General features: G+C 34.9%; 1 protein-coding gene across 4 annotated transcripts in view; it reads right to left on the bottom strand.

Moving 5' to 3' along the window:
- Positions 1–16,024, bottom strand: part of LOC111047353 (decorin) — a 309,650-nt gene that overhangs the window by 107,152 nt on the left and 186,474 nt on the right. For all 4 annotated transcript variants that reach the window (XM_039430647.1, XM_039430648.1, XM_039430649.1 and 1 more), the window contains one exon: positions 4,171–4,322. In XM_039430647.1, coding sequence (XP_039286581.1) covers positions 4,171–4,322 — 152 coding nt within the window. The remainder of the gene's footprint in view (positions 1–4,170; positions 4,323–16,024) is intronic.

Genomic DNA, 16,024 nt, shown 5'->3' with positions numbered 1-16,024 from the left:
TACTTGTATGTATCAGGTAACAACCCCTGATTTAACGATGTTTCGTTATCAATTATTTTATGATCGAATTTTACTCAATTTTGTAGTCTTACATCTGAGATGTATAACGATATCCTAATGTACAAGAAAGTTATACTAAATGGAGTATCTTCCTACTCTTTATTCTATTGGTACAGTCATTTATATCTCTGACTTTTTGTAATTGTGAGTAAACTTTGGAATAATCACTGTTTGAACATCAACTGCAACTCTGTAACTTAGATTTCAAATTCAACAATTAAAACCTATAATATTTTATCTGATGTTAATTTTATATTTAATGTAAATTGTATGTATTCTATTCATTAGATGATTTCTTGAGAATCATTCATTGAATACAATAATATCTAGTATGTTATTTATTCTAGCATTACTAAGTAGTTGTGACTTGTGTTGCAGGTTTTTTTTGTGTGTGTGTGTATTCTTGAATACTCATTCTAGAATCGAGCTGTAAATATGCCTTGCTGTCGAACGAGGGCTTACGAATTCACCGACCGAAATGGCCGGTGATATCGGACATCTGACCTTGCCGTGCGGGGCTGAAATACAATCTTCGATCTGACGCCACTAGCCCGTTGCCTGGAGGCCATCACCCTTCATCCTCATCCATCACCCTTTGGACACCGGACTCGAGGACGACAGATCTTAGATAAGTACTTGATACCCCCCACTACAATATCAGATGTTCCCCCGTAAATTTGGTCTCTTAAAGACATGAGTATATTTGCTCTCTTAAAGACATATTGTATTTGATCTCTCAAAGACATGAGTATTTGGTCTCTTGAAGACGTATTGTATTTGATCTCTTAAAGACATGAGTATTTGGTCTCTTAAAGACGTATCGTATTTGGTCTCTTAAAGACATGAGTATTTGATCTCTTAAAGACATCTTGTGTTGGTCTCTTAAAGACAGATTGATTATTTGATTATCCTTGTAAAGGTGTTTTTTGTAATATTTTCTATGTTATTTTCATTATTATAAGAGCAGTCAGTCAACCGCATATCTATGTTTTTAATTCCAAGACCCTCAAACCACTAGAATTAGGATCACTTTATTGATACGATTCAAGTTCACAGACCTCAGGGCCTAGCACAATTTCAACAACTAAGCCTTCTCCGACAAAATCATTTGTCACCAGGAGATCGGCTTATTCTATAGTCTGATTTTTACTCTAATATTGGCGTATGAAGGAGGCTCCTTTTTCCTTTTTTATTATCCTTGAAATGCAAAATTTCCAAAAACCTTGTATTTCCAACCTAGGTTTTCCAAAAACCTGTCAAATTTCATGAAAATCTATTACCGCCGTAATATTTTTTCGCCGTAGATGCGCAGCATATAAACATTTAAACATTAAGAGAAATGCCAAACCGTCGACTTGAATCTTAGACCTCACTTCGTTCGGTCAATTAGACATGAAAGTATTCTTCAATGCAATTGGCATAGGCTTATCCACCTATACCAGCAACAAAATGCATAACTATTCCATCAACGTAGCCTAACATACCAGACTAAGTATTTAAATATTCAATTTGATTTGTGTGCTTGTATGATCATATTCATATGATCCTCAACCAACATGATCGCACAGCCAAACAAACCAGACTTTTTGGTGGAAATTATTCTCCAGAGAGAAAAGTTCGCCTGATCCAGTTAAGTGTACATTTCCAATGTAGGACTCATATATATAGCCCTGTATCACTACATATTATTATCATACATATATTTTGCAATTTTGAATCACCATATCGATGCAACTCGCTTGAAACACGATAAGTTGCAGAATTTCGACCAATCTGGAATGTTCTGCAACATAATATTACAAAAGTTCGACCATTCGATCCAGACTGATATCCGATTTCCTCTCTGATTCAATCATCTCAAATTCCAAATAAAAAACTAACAGTAGCACTGAAAAAACAGTGGACAAATGGATTCCTGATCGAGAAACTTGTATCAACTTGCAACAAATCAATGCAATGATGATCTGAGTTTTAGCGCAAACTCCAAACATATCCGGAATAGGCCATCAGCGTTTGAAAACAACACCGGAATCGTGGCCTATTATTAAGGGGTTGTGAGTCTAAACGATGATGCTTTGCATAAACTGATAATGGATGGTTGGCTGCTATAAACAAGGCACGCAATCACATTTCAAATCGCTCGTTTCCCCTCCTTTGCAACTTCTACTATTTCCTCTTCTTCTTCGTCTCCTTCATTACTACGCTATCTTCTTTTTTTCTGTATTCACTTTTCTCCTGTACTCACCAACCTGTTTTTTTCTGACCATTTGAAGCATCAGAACTTTTCATCTACTTTTATTACTAATATTTTTTTAATATTCTTGAACTTTCGCAATCTTCTCTAATTTTTATAATGTTCTCCAGATTTCTAATACTAGTACTGTCCACCGCTTGTAACTTGGCTTCTGAGGTCTGAGGCGAAGGGAGGAAATCAATTCAATTCAATTCAGTTTATTTCCAAAAAAACATAATACACGAATAAGAAATACAATATACAACATATTTTGGAATCCCCCTACTAGACTATCCATCTGTGTGTAGGGGGGGAGTTCCACTTTATACATAATCTTAATCTGCTCATAGAAGTAAATAATAGAGAATACACTTATAATTATTATGGATGTATTATTAATATTCTAATTATAAAGTAGATATTACATTGTGCTGATGTATATTGAAGAATGAGTATGTAGGAATAAGTATACTTAATACATTGATTGATTAATAGAATAAATAAAGAAGAAAAAACAATATTTTATTGAAGACCGCAGTGGCAGGGATTCCAGAAATTCTCAGAAGAGAGAATGAAAAAAAGCATAAACCAGAAAGGCAAAACAGTCAAACCGGTTATATCAATGATAAAGTAAATACCAATCAATTGTCTGGAAACCTTGAAGTCGTGTTGGTCACCAAGCATAACGAGATTGGAGTAGTTCTTCTGAAGCTTGCCAACCAATCTGGTACAGCCACCTGTCCACCCTCTTCCAAAACACTACCAAACTAAACGCCTCTGCTTCCCTAATCACCCCTGGCACATTTCTGTACAAGATATGGGCAGGTATGGAGGATTTGTCTATTCAGAGCCGTGAGTCAGCTGAGGTATCTCAAAGCTGTAATTGGATCTGTGGCGAGTTGAGTAGCTATGGTTAACTGTTTCTCCCAGAAGTTCAGTTTTGTATTTTTTGATGTCGATCAACAGAGATTTAATAAAAAGCTGTATAACATTCAGTACGGGAAATTCGATAAACAATTGTATTGTTGGGTATCTAAAGTCTCTCTTTAAAATTGTTTTTATAATTGATCTTTGGGTGACTGCAAGAGGCTCAATGACTGAGGAGGAAGCCCCTCCCCAAGCTAGAATTCCATATAGTATTATAGATTGGACATAGGCAAAGTAAACTACAGATGTTTTCTCTGCTGCTTATTTTGTAAATAAAACTAGAACCTAACCTATCTCATTGTATAATCAATTGAAATGAAAACCATCAAGTGATTGGAGTTGTTAAAAATGCTTTGAGTAATATTTTAAATGTTATTGAATTTATGTAATCATGCATTTCTGTGCTCCCAAATACATTATAATGCAGTCCATTATAATTATTGTAAACAACCTCGCATTCAGCCATGTCTGTTTACGTTCAGCTACTCTACGTTCTTTTCCATCGGTTAGGAAAGTATGATGAGTTGATCAGTGAACGAACCGGATATGACAGATTTTTTTCTAATCAGTTAGACCAAAGACCTTGAAGAGGTATAAACTCACAATGCCTATGCCTTCCATTGCTAGCTCTTACTTGAAATTAAAGCCTGCCATTGAGGTATTTTAGCGCGAGATATTATATATATATTTTTTGTAATATTAGAGATCACAAAAATCTCCAAAATCTTTAGTATGTAATAATCTTTCAGGTTGTCCCCTCAATGGCCGATTTCAATTCCAACTATACTAGCACTGCATGTGAGTCTATGCATCGTTCAACGACCAAATAGTGCTTTGTTCAGAGCCACGTTCACTCACCGATCAGTGGCTTTGAACTCAACCATCGTTGTCGATTTGACAAGTTGTTGAGATTATAAATTTAAGGTTTTAATGGTGGAATGTGTACTAACCTCGATGCCATGGTTGAGGTTCATGGGAATCTGATTGAGTTTGAGATCCTTGCAGTCAGCTGTCATTCTCTTGAACTGGTAGCCCATGCGACATGACTGATGCAGGCTGCCCGCACTCCTCACCATCAAGCACCACACCACGCTCACAACCACTGCAAACAAACAACAAACATCAACTTTGGATAAAAATGAACACTGCTTACATTAGTATCCATACAGAATTTCACTGAGAAAAAAATTATATCAGAGTACTAAAAGCCGAAACAAACAAAAATCTCCCTGAGGAGAAATCCCATGAATAAATCAAAGTAGTTACAGTTACAATTTATGTGAAATGTCAATGAAATAAGTGACAGAGTTATTTGTTAAATTTCATATCAGATGTGATTTCTCACATCTTGAAGACTGAATTTATCGTTTGAAGTGGTATTTTCAATCATTGAAGAGCTCACGCCAGTTACACACACATCGATTTTTTGTCGTCCTTATAAATTCTATTTGATTAAACAGATGATGTTTGTCAAGCTCCGTTCAATCTGTAAGAATTCATAAGGACGGCAAAAAATCGATGTGTGTGTAACTCAACGTTGGTAGACAGTCTACTAACACTGTGTGTTACTAGCTTTGGGTAATCAAATTCAAAAGGTGGGATGTGAAACTTGAAAAATGAATTATGTAAAATTCGAAATATTCAATTACTGTAGTATTACTATTACTATTACTTACAATTACTATCACTATGACAATTACTATTACTTCATAATAGTCAACAACGAAATAGTGATATCCGGATTGAAAGGACTCAAACTATATAAGAAAGCATACAATAATATTTGTGAAGTACTATTCTAAGATGGTAAAATGTTATAAGGTTTGGATGACTTCAGGCTATTATGAGACTAAGCATTCATCTTGAAAAATTAATTCTTCAGCAATTGGATATATATTTTTTGGTGCGTGACCATTTCATTAATGTAAACCGAATATCACCTTTAACATAACCTCAAACCTAAGAATATCACCTTTTAACATGAAACTAAAGATAGAGTTCGGAGGATTTGAAGTATGGGAGCCACATTATACTCAGGGATTCGGTATTTAGAGCCTCGTTACAGTTTGAACAAGTAGTTGAATGAATCATGCAATTTTGTACCAAAAATTCACCTAGGTTTGTTCCAAATCTAGAATAGTGTAATGCTGTTTTCATGTTGTTGAGTATAGTTTTCTTCAATGAAGGAGACTTTACTCGTCTCATCTATAGAAGGTATGGTCGATGTCGATCGCACTGACCTGTGACTGTCAGAGAGCACTCAGAACGGCGGTCAACGTCAACTGCCCTTCAAAATGCAAATGGCTTCGGAGAAAAGCCAGTACCGATCAAATGCACTCGGTTTTGGTTCCAACATGTCATTTTGAGAGGTCGCTGCTTCTGCGCAAGCTCCATTCATGCTAAACCATGTGATTATTTAGCGTGACATCTCATGGGCCGCAAATAGGCTACTCGCTAGACTGTATCCTGACAATACTGAGTATAGTGCTAATAAATATTCACTCAGTTCGATACCTCAGAGCCAGTCCTATAGTATTCATTAAGTACTAGGAACAAAGTGGAATGGATAGGCTATTTGCTCAGGCTCGGCTATTGTTAGGCTATTGATGGACTTTTGTTCCTGCTAATACTGTGTATTGTTGAGTGTGAATTCTCATTTAGTTCATATGATGAATAGTCAGTATACATCGTGTATTGTATCTAATAGTCAAGCTTAATCAGTCAGTAGTCATTTTGAAGATTTGACCCAGTATTGTATGTTGGACAATACATTTGAGGCTGTGCATAGTACAGTAGTTTATATTCAGTGTCCATAGTTTTGATGTTCAAGTGGTTGAGTATGTTCCACTTATTCCACAAAGAATAATCTATAATCTTATATAACCAGAACATACTGAGATAGCAAGAACAGTTCATTCTGTTGAACTACTTGCTAGAGTTGAAAACGGTCTTGATATGCTTTTTTCAACTGAAAAATCTGGTATGGCGCACTCACACAACTTTCCTTGCCTTTATGAAAATTGATCACCTGACGCTAGTGTTCACGCGCATCTCAAGTCTACAATTCAATGATCAGAGCCAGCTGGTGACAGGACAATAACGCTGGATACACACGAGATCTGCTATCTCTCCATAGTGAATGATTTAATAGAATCAACAGTTGCCAACAGTTTGCAATTGAATGATCAAATTTTCTCAAATTTCAAGCTTATTTTCAATTTTAGGTGAGAATGTTACTAAACATTAATTATAGAGATTTTCATGCTCAATCTTTTTCACTCGAAATTTCTCGTTTAAATTATATCTGAGACCTGATAATTGGAAATCTAAGATCAAACTTTGCATATATGGGGCGGATCTACTGAATTTTTTACATATATAGCCTGGGACTTGTGGCAGTTGATATAGCTTATCAATGACTATTTTAGGTATGAATTTGATCAAAATCGTTGGAACCATTTTTGAGAAAATCGCAAAAAACCCTGTTTTTGACAACATTTTCGCCATTTTAGCCGCCATCTTGAACTGCATTTGATCGAAATTCTTCGTGTCGGATCCTTATAGTATAAGGACCTTAAGTTCCAAATTTCAAGTCATTTCCTTAATTGGGAGATGAGAGATATCGTGTACACACACACACACACGCCAATACTCAAAAACCACTTTTTTGAACTCAGGGGACCTTGAAACGTATAGAAATTTATAAATTGGGATACCTTAATTTTTTTCCGGAAAGCAATACTTTTCTTACCTATGGTAATAGGGCAAGGAAAGTAAAAACGTTACGCAATGCAATAATTTTAAAGTCTCCAAAGCATCACTTCTATTACAAAATACTAGTAGTTCAGAGAACAGTAGAATTCGCTACATTCACTAAAATCACTACTGACTATAAATGCAATAGGATCGGTGGAGGACGCTGAGAAATTGAAGTTCTTTACATTTTTGAGGATGCACGGTTAAAGAGATAAAAAATCTGAAACTTGGAATGTGGGTCTTGGTGGGGGGGGGGGGAGAGAAATGATTGAATTATGAAAAATTGTCAACATGTGATGTATGAAATAAGACCGCCTTGGAGCGCTGGAAAGTGAAAGTTTCCTACACTATTGAGCTAGGATGCACGGCTAAAGAGATAAGAGTCTGAAACTTTAAATTTTGGGCTTTTGCAGGGGGGGGGGGAATTATCGAATTCTATTTTTTTTTTAAATTTGAACATGTGATATATGAGATAAGACCACCTTGGAGCGCTGAAAAATAAAGGTCTCCTACACTACTCTTTTGAGCTCGGAAGCACGGTTGAAAAGATGAGCAATCTGAAACTTGGATTGGGATTTAGAAAAAAAATCGAATTCCAAAAATTAGAAAATTTTCAACATGTGATACATTAAATAATACCGCTTTGAAGCACTGAGAAGAATGAGCCCGATTTGAACCTGATCTGATAAAGTATAGAAAAGTTAGGTTGATTTTTAGGGTAAAATTTCCGAATAAAGGGCCGCCATCTTGAAACGGGGATGAATTAAAAAAATTAAATACATACGTTTCTGCGCCTTGTTTCAAAGTACTTTTATATCATATTTTATCCAAATCGGACCATAACTGCGACTGTAACTGCGGTACAAACAAACAAACAGACAAACGCTGATTGACTTGAACCATAGAATCAATTCGCTTCGCTCATTCAACTAACATACTAAAATTCACAGCTGATCTGGCCAAATTCTTTTTTCAAATTCAAATATTTACCATTCTACAAAAATGCATTTATACAAAAATGAATACAGTCGAAATAATTGTTATACAGAAATGGATACCCCTATAAAGACTATACACCTTTGAGTAGAGGGTAACCAAGACAGACACTGAATTCCTCATTAGAACTACAGTAACAATATTACCCTTGGTAACATAGTTACTGAAATTAAAACTATGTTTGCTGCATATTACATAGTACATTCACATTTGTCGAATAAGATTCATTGTTTCATTTTGAAGATGATCTTCGTGTATTTGTGAATGGGTAATAGGTTGAGATCATGTTACAGACAAACATTGGAAGGGATTCAAAATCACTACTATATCAGTATCTAATTAATGGCATTGCTATGTAACAGTATTCTAATTTCAGTAATAAATACAACAGTTAGTGATGAATATAAAGTATGAAACAAGAGTATCTGTGTTGTTGTGGATGATGCCAGTGTGCTTGGCACGCTGCATAAGCAGTATTGAACAGGCGCAGCGAAATCAGCTGACAGCTACATTGGCCCACTGACCGTGAAAGCACGGCCAAAGATACTTGAAGCGGATCAATTGCCAGCAGTTGGGTTCGGGTTCGGGGTGAGGGTGGAACTAGATCTCCACAGCACGCTCCACTCACATAAAACATATTCAATTACTTACTGACTAGGCAAACCCCTATTTTATTGAAAATTTGTTTTTATGAATAATATGTATTTTTTATTTGTAGAGAATTTATAAACAAAACCTGCAACCGATTTCTGAATCAAACTTGTGTGATCCAAATTTAATCTCCTTCATGAAACTTTTCCTTGATCGGAAAATTATTTAGAAGATATCAAAGCTTGGAGATGGTTTGTTTTCCAGGTTTAGGGATAAGGAATTAAGTTTTTTCAATTTCATAATACAAAATTTCACTCCACAAATAATTGAGCAAGAAAAACGAGCTTGAAATCGAACATAAAAGTTTGAAATGCTCACGTGGAAATTTCATCAACTCTTAAATATGTCTTCCTTTTTAATATTTGAGGTGAGCAAAATTTTGAGGTGAGTGATCCGTCATATAGTACATTTTTTCTTCTCTGTTGTAGTAAAGGTGATGATGGAGTCGATATCCATTTTTAATGAATCAACATGGAACTAGTAACGGTTGCCACACCATTGAAGCATGCAAAAAACCTAGCTGTGTTTGGGATAGTTCCAGTTATACTAAATTTTAATCTCAAAATCTATTCTACTTTAAACCGAGGCCTGAATAAACTCATATTCAGAAACTACTGCATTATTCAACCCTCCCTCAAATCTAATAAACTTGGAACTACTGCATTACTGTACTCTGATCAAAACTGAATAAACTCGATTTGATAAACTATTGCATCCTACTCATATCTAAATACCCTCGGATATGAAACACTGAATATCAAACTTCTGTGGCCAATGTATCTTCATTTTCGGGTAAAATACAGGTGATGTGGAACCGGTAAACAAAGTATGATTGAAACCAAGTGAAGTATGAACCTGATGGACGATTCATGAATACAAGATTCAGGCATATTGTATTTTAGCGTTCTTTCGTCATATTTGCCCCAATCCATTTCACAGGTGTGGTGGAATGAGAGATGTTTGTTTTCGTAGAATACATGGAAGTTTGTGGAGGGTTATTTACTTTATTATAAATTGAGAACGCTTGTTTTCCCGTAACCAAATATTGAACACGGGATTCTGGATTGTTTGCTGACACGTGTTCCCAATATCTTGCTCGAGTTCTACTGATTCAGCAATACCTTCCAGCTTTGAGCTTTCAACTTGGCATATATTTGACAAGATCGAACAAGAGCAGGTGATCAAGGCGAGATCAGAAACAGGGAAGGATGTTTCTATTTTTGTACTATGGTGAAAATTATTTATATTTATTATTCCTAACAACAACTAATTATTGAAAAAAATAGTACCAGAAAAATATAAACTTCAAATTATATATATTACATCCTTTATGATACTACCCACTTCAATTTTAGAGCAGATGATGTATATATTTCATGAAACAATGAGATTGATTGACATAATTAGAAAACTTACATTTAGGATATGCATGGTATATGCATATACCATGCATTGTATATGCATGGTATATGCATTTAGGTATGCATGAATTACTGAAGTCATGTTTTCAATGTTTGAACATTGATTGATAGATCAATGCCGGTATATCAAGTGGGAATAATTTAGTATTTAAAAATTAATTTATTGAAACAGGTACAAATAATCAACTAATCAAATCACAATGATCTAGATGAAACAACAGGCCCATTAAGAGCTGTTATATTCCTAGATTTCATCAGAATTAATTTTTTCAAAAAAGGTGGAGGAATTTTCTTAAAAATACAGATGGATATGATTGAATTGAGTTTATTAAATTATAACTAAAATTAAATAAAAAGACTAAGAAATTGTCAAAAACCACAGATGTATTGATAGTTAGAAAGACCGGTTTCGGTTGTTACACCATTGTCAATCTCTGATAAACTGGATATACAATCTCTGTAAACATTGTCACTCAGTTTATCAGAGATTGACAATGGTGTAGTAACCGAAACCGGTCTTTCTAAATATCAATAAATCTGTGGTTTTTGACTATATCTTAGTCTTTTTATCTAATATGAATAATTACCACAATATCAACTTCTCACAAACTACACAAAAAAAATATATATGACTAAAAATCTAAGTACAATTTAAATGTGAATTCATCACGTAATTTCAAATTTATTTATTACACAACAAAGAAGACTACAGGCATTAAGCCCAAAACAGTCTTCACTACCATTTACAATCGAATAAAGCAAACTTAGAGCAACCTGTTCAATTGTGTAATGTGTTCATGACACCTGTAGCTGTAGATGTGTTATGAGGTGAGGGGTTGACGAACCTGTGTGAACTAGAGCCGGAACAAGTTAGAAGAAAGAACAGGACTGATCGTGGAGCGGAATAAATTAGCGGTGGAGACGAATCCAACGAAAACGTTATTTCATTCGGAACATGGACTGAAGATAAAGCATGGGCACAATGAAGCGTGATGAACAGGTGTAGTGGAAGGGGAGGTGATAAAAGAGTTTGGGAGGGGTAGATACAAAGAGGTGGGTAAGGGGGTGGGATAAAGGGAACTTTGTAGATTAATTCCACCGAAGGCTGCTGCTGCTGTAGTCACTGGAGTCGATCGCACTTATTAATCTTGAATGAGATAGAATCCGACACCCAACTCAAGTCACAACCTCACAATTTATCTCTCAGCTGAAGACTAATATCTTGCGCTTTGACAAAAGTTTTGAACCAAGGAATAAAATTTTGTTCAAACAAGATTCATCTTAAAAATAAAAATTTATTCTATGAGAGATTCATCTTCAGCATTGAGAATAAAAAGTTGTTTACGGAAAAGTCATCTCATTTTTATCGCTTCTTCAACGTGGAAATCTGTTGAATTTTCTTCCATGTAATTACATCGTGACGGGGGTTTTAAACTTTTATAATAAGGTTAGTTGATTGAGTTCTGGAAAAACAGATTTTGAAATCGCGGAGTAGGAGTTTTAAATAAAATCTGTGGAAACTGAATTTCGCAATATTGAATATGGAACTTTAAATACATTAAAATCAGTTGAGCTGTATGATAGTATAAGAAACATAATAACTTTCTAGATACGGGTGTATCATTATGTAATTAAGGCATCCATCAAATGCATCTGTCTTACTTCTCTGGTGGTTTAGAGCCCACTGAATATAGTAGGACCAACTCAATCCATGGTTCACAATATGGTTCATGGTGAAACAACTCCCTATATTATATTGATTACGGTGAAACAAATGTAAGCAAGGGTTTCCTAATCAATCATGCCATAGAAAAAAGTTCAATTATTCACTCAACAAAGTTTTAAGCCCTAAATTCTCATCTCTCTGTCCAATGATTACATTCAAGTGCTTCACTTTCTGTATACTCGTGAAGGGGATATCATGCTACATAGTGAAATCCAATTCCTACTGTCAGCATGGGTTAACGCTTCCTACATGAGAAGCGTTAATGCAAATTGTCTCATGAATGCTGACAGTTCAAAATTCACTGTAGATAACAATATTGGATGAAAACCCTCGAAACAACATTTTATACGTATTTTTATGTTGTAAGCAATTTTTATAATATCTATCTAAATATGAGTATTGTCTTGATATTACACTTTTTCTCTTGAACAAATTCTTGTCTTTTTCAACAATCATAATGCAGTCACCAAATCACACAAAAGTCATACTACATTAAACTCATAACTTGGTCTCCGCAGATCTCAGTGACAAGAAGAAGCACTTAGCAAATAGGAAGTTCAATCAGCATTACAGTATTCCCACTGGCAGCCGAGAGCACAGAAATCAACCGCATCTGAATCTGTCAGAGACTAATGCTTTATTCCCAGCAGATATCACAAATATCCGATGATTATCCGAAGATGGGTAGCAGAATTGCAAATCCCCTGTGCTATGGAGTGATGGAGTGACCCACATCTGTTATGATACAGAAAAAGTAGAGAAAAATCACCCAGATCTGATATAAAAAGAGGAAAAATTCTATCTGTGGACTGTCTGCAGATGGACGGACATTGGTCATCTAGTTTGTCTTCGACGCCTGCTGTCAAGTGATGACAAATGGCACCTGAGATTTGCAGCAGCATTTCTGCGATTTGTCAGTCTCAGAACCAACCCCTACAGACTGTTATAATTTTTCATCCATATTTTAGGATCAGTGATCCTTCTAGATATTCTTATTTTGGCATAAACTATACTTTTTCTCAGACTTCTTACTGTTTCAATTCATATTACAGTATAAATGATGAATTTTCTTAGATCTGTTGCGATATTTTATTCGTATAACAGTATAAATCACAAGGTCTCACAGAAATGACATAGTTTTAAATTTATATTCCAGTGGAAGTGGTAAATTTTAGTTGACATGAAATTATTTTGAGAGATTATTCCAGTTTTTTACAGATTAAAGTTATTTTTCAAACAGTATTGCAGTTTTGAATGGATGATGAGTTTCACATATTTCTGTTCAATAATTTATAGGCTTAGGTATATTAGTAGGCCAAAGGTTGAGTGATAAGTTTAGGGTGTAGTATCTGATCGAAATTTAATCAAGTAAACAAGCACTCATTGAATCTGGACGTGAATAAATTAGACGTGAGTCTTAGATTGAATAGGACGTGAGTCGATTTTATCTCTCTCATTCATTCAATCACATTTCACCAGTAAGCCTTTCTTGAATACACCAACAAACAATGCTTCTACTAATAATTATTTATGGGTATTCCAATGAAATTCAATCAGAAAGTAATCGCTTTGTAGAATCTCCCTTACTTATATTCTTTCTTTGCAATTCGTTCTCAAGATGCCCCCAATCCAACACAAAATTATAAGTCTTCTTCCATTTCATTTACGAGTGCGGACACTCGCTTCTTTCCGGACTCGACGTCTCCTCCTCCTCCTCCTCCTACTCTTCACCCTGTCGTCTTCTCATTCTATTCTCCTCACTGTCCCATTCCTTCAATTACTTTCCACTCCATTGTCCCAGTAACCTGCTTAATTCTTGCAGCTTCTTAGGCTCTTCCACAAACTCCCCACTCCACCCTTTCCTAAGAAAAAAATCAAACCATGATAGAAAAACAAGAAATAAGAGGAGAAAGGAGGAACGTATCACGAACGGAACGGAGAATAGGAGAAGTTGAGACGGAAAAATCTCATTCACCCAAGAATAATAACTCGGAAAAGCTTAGCTATTCATTCAACAACGGGTAGTGTATATAAGGGATGGTCTGCCAGAAATATAATGTCTGTTATCGTAATACCCACTGCTCTTCCAGAAATGAACGTATGCTTCTACGCTTCTTATTATTTGATCATGTTCTCTCTTATTTTCCCAATTTTCTCTTCTAATCACAATTTACCTTGACTTTTTTATTACACCTAACGCTTTGGCTCGGATTCAATCTCCTTCCTTCAACGAACTCGTGCGTTGTTACAACTTGTCATAATATCATGAAATAATATAAGACTGTAATTCATGTACGTGTTGTACGGTATTATGAGAGAAACTGTGTTGTCAGAAATATCAAGACTATCGTGAGTTGAGTATATCATAATACTCATTGGCTGTATCGTGTTGAATAATTTCAAAAAGGGTAATCAGATTTATAAATATTAGAATATAAATATAAGAATAATTTTTTTATTTCTATTCCTGGGAGTATAGATAATTTTTATGTTTCATAAAACAAACTTTTATGACGGGAGTTCTATTAATTGATCCTATTCTATCAAGACTAATTTGTTTGTATATCTGACAGGTCGCGTGAACAGCTTAAACAATTTCGATGAAATTTCAATTATTCAGTATGATGAATGGAGGGTATTTTTATTTAAAACTTCAGAAGTGTCCGTTGTGGAATCTGTGTGCAAAGAATGAGGAAATTCGGCCAGAATTTAACTTGACGAAAGAAAGGGGCTATTTATTAAAACTGACAAATAGCTGTTGTTGCTTTTCCTAATGTAAAAATATCTTCCATGGAAGTAAGGCGCTTTTCCCATGAATCAATTATTCTCAAACATTAGTTGTGTTACCAAAGAAAATGGAAGGTAGCTTTCGATAAAAATATTGGAGAATATACATAACAGTTCGTTGATATTCACTTGAAACTGTCAGTATACCTCATTAATAGCATCAATGCTCCCCATTCAAATAATGCTGACACATTGATGTGAATCTTACTATAATTTGTTTACATTGGATCAGATGGAGATAAGATGATAGCTACACTGTTTCGATTTCAAAATAATGATTGCCATTTTTACTTTTTATGCCAGCTGTTATTAGTTTCTATTTCAATTATGTTAGACGTTTTCGCTTTTTATACCCGTTGTTATTATTATGTGAGAATAATAAGCTCTCATTGAATGAAATCATAATCATTGAAGTCAATAATATTATACTAAGCGAACAATTTCTGTTTAAATATGAGTGTTTGCGGATATGTATGTAGGTCTGACGGATCTCGAAAACGCCTCTAACATTTTTTATTAAATCAGGAATAGAGTACGTTTGCGATAAACAAATTATTTTGGAACAGGTCTCAAGTCTGGGAAAAATCGCTGAAGCTCTTTCAGAAAGGATTATTGGTCCCTCAAGTAGCAGCTGATCAAAAAAAGTTCCCATACTCTGTTGAAAACGTGAGAAAGAAAGTGTGAACAAGTGAAAAAGATTATAATAGCAGTAGTTGAGTTACCAAATTTATCGATCTTATTTTAAAACAGTATTCATGGAACATCTGGAAGGATAGGTACAGAAAGTGACCGGATAATGGCAAAATAAATTAAAAATCGATCTCTCCAAACATATGGTGGTTGAATTGATGTTTATTGTGAAGTGATAGAAATGCAAATAATTTCTTCAGCTTCTGTTGTATTGGTTCCTCTGTTGTTCTATGTTTCTACGTAGCCATGGCCTTGAGAGAGCCAGTTGTCCTGTCTGTTAATCCTAATCCAGACTAAATACCACTAGAACCAATAAGAGAAGCCTTCTATTGAAAAAAAACCCTGCTCTGATTAGTTCTCATGGAATTTAATCACGATTGAAATAATTGAACAGGCTTCTGAGCTACTGGACCTGATATTTCCATGTTTCAAAATCAGCTAAAAACTATATAAAAAAACATAATATTTCATCAGCTGGTCCTATTTCCTTTCATCCTATACTATTAAACGAGCAATTTCTGTTTATATGTTCAGATGTTCAGATGTTTAGATATTTAGATGTTTATATGTTTGTATTTCACCGGATCTCGAAAACGGCTCTAACGATTCTCACGAAATTCAGAGCATAGTAGGTTTATAATATAAAAATTCGATTGCACTAGGTCTCATCCCTGGGAAAACTCGCTGAAGGACATTGAGAGGATAATATTATTATTCATCCTTGGAAAAACAGCTGATAATAATTATTTCGTCGTCTGTTGATGATGGAAGTGAGTG

The sequence above is a fragment of the Nilaparvata lugens genome, chromosome 6 (assembly GCF_014356525.2).
Source record: "Nilaparvata lugens isolate BPH chromosome 6, ASM1435652v1, whole genome shotgun sequence".
NCBI lineage: Eukaryota > Metazoa > Arthropoda > Insecta > Hemiptera > Delphacidae > Nilaparvata > Nilaparvata lugens.
Note: the sequence above shows the minus strand (reverse complement) of the source record. Positions and strands in the feature narration are given on the sequence as shown.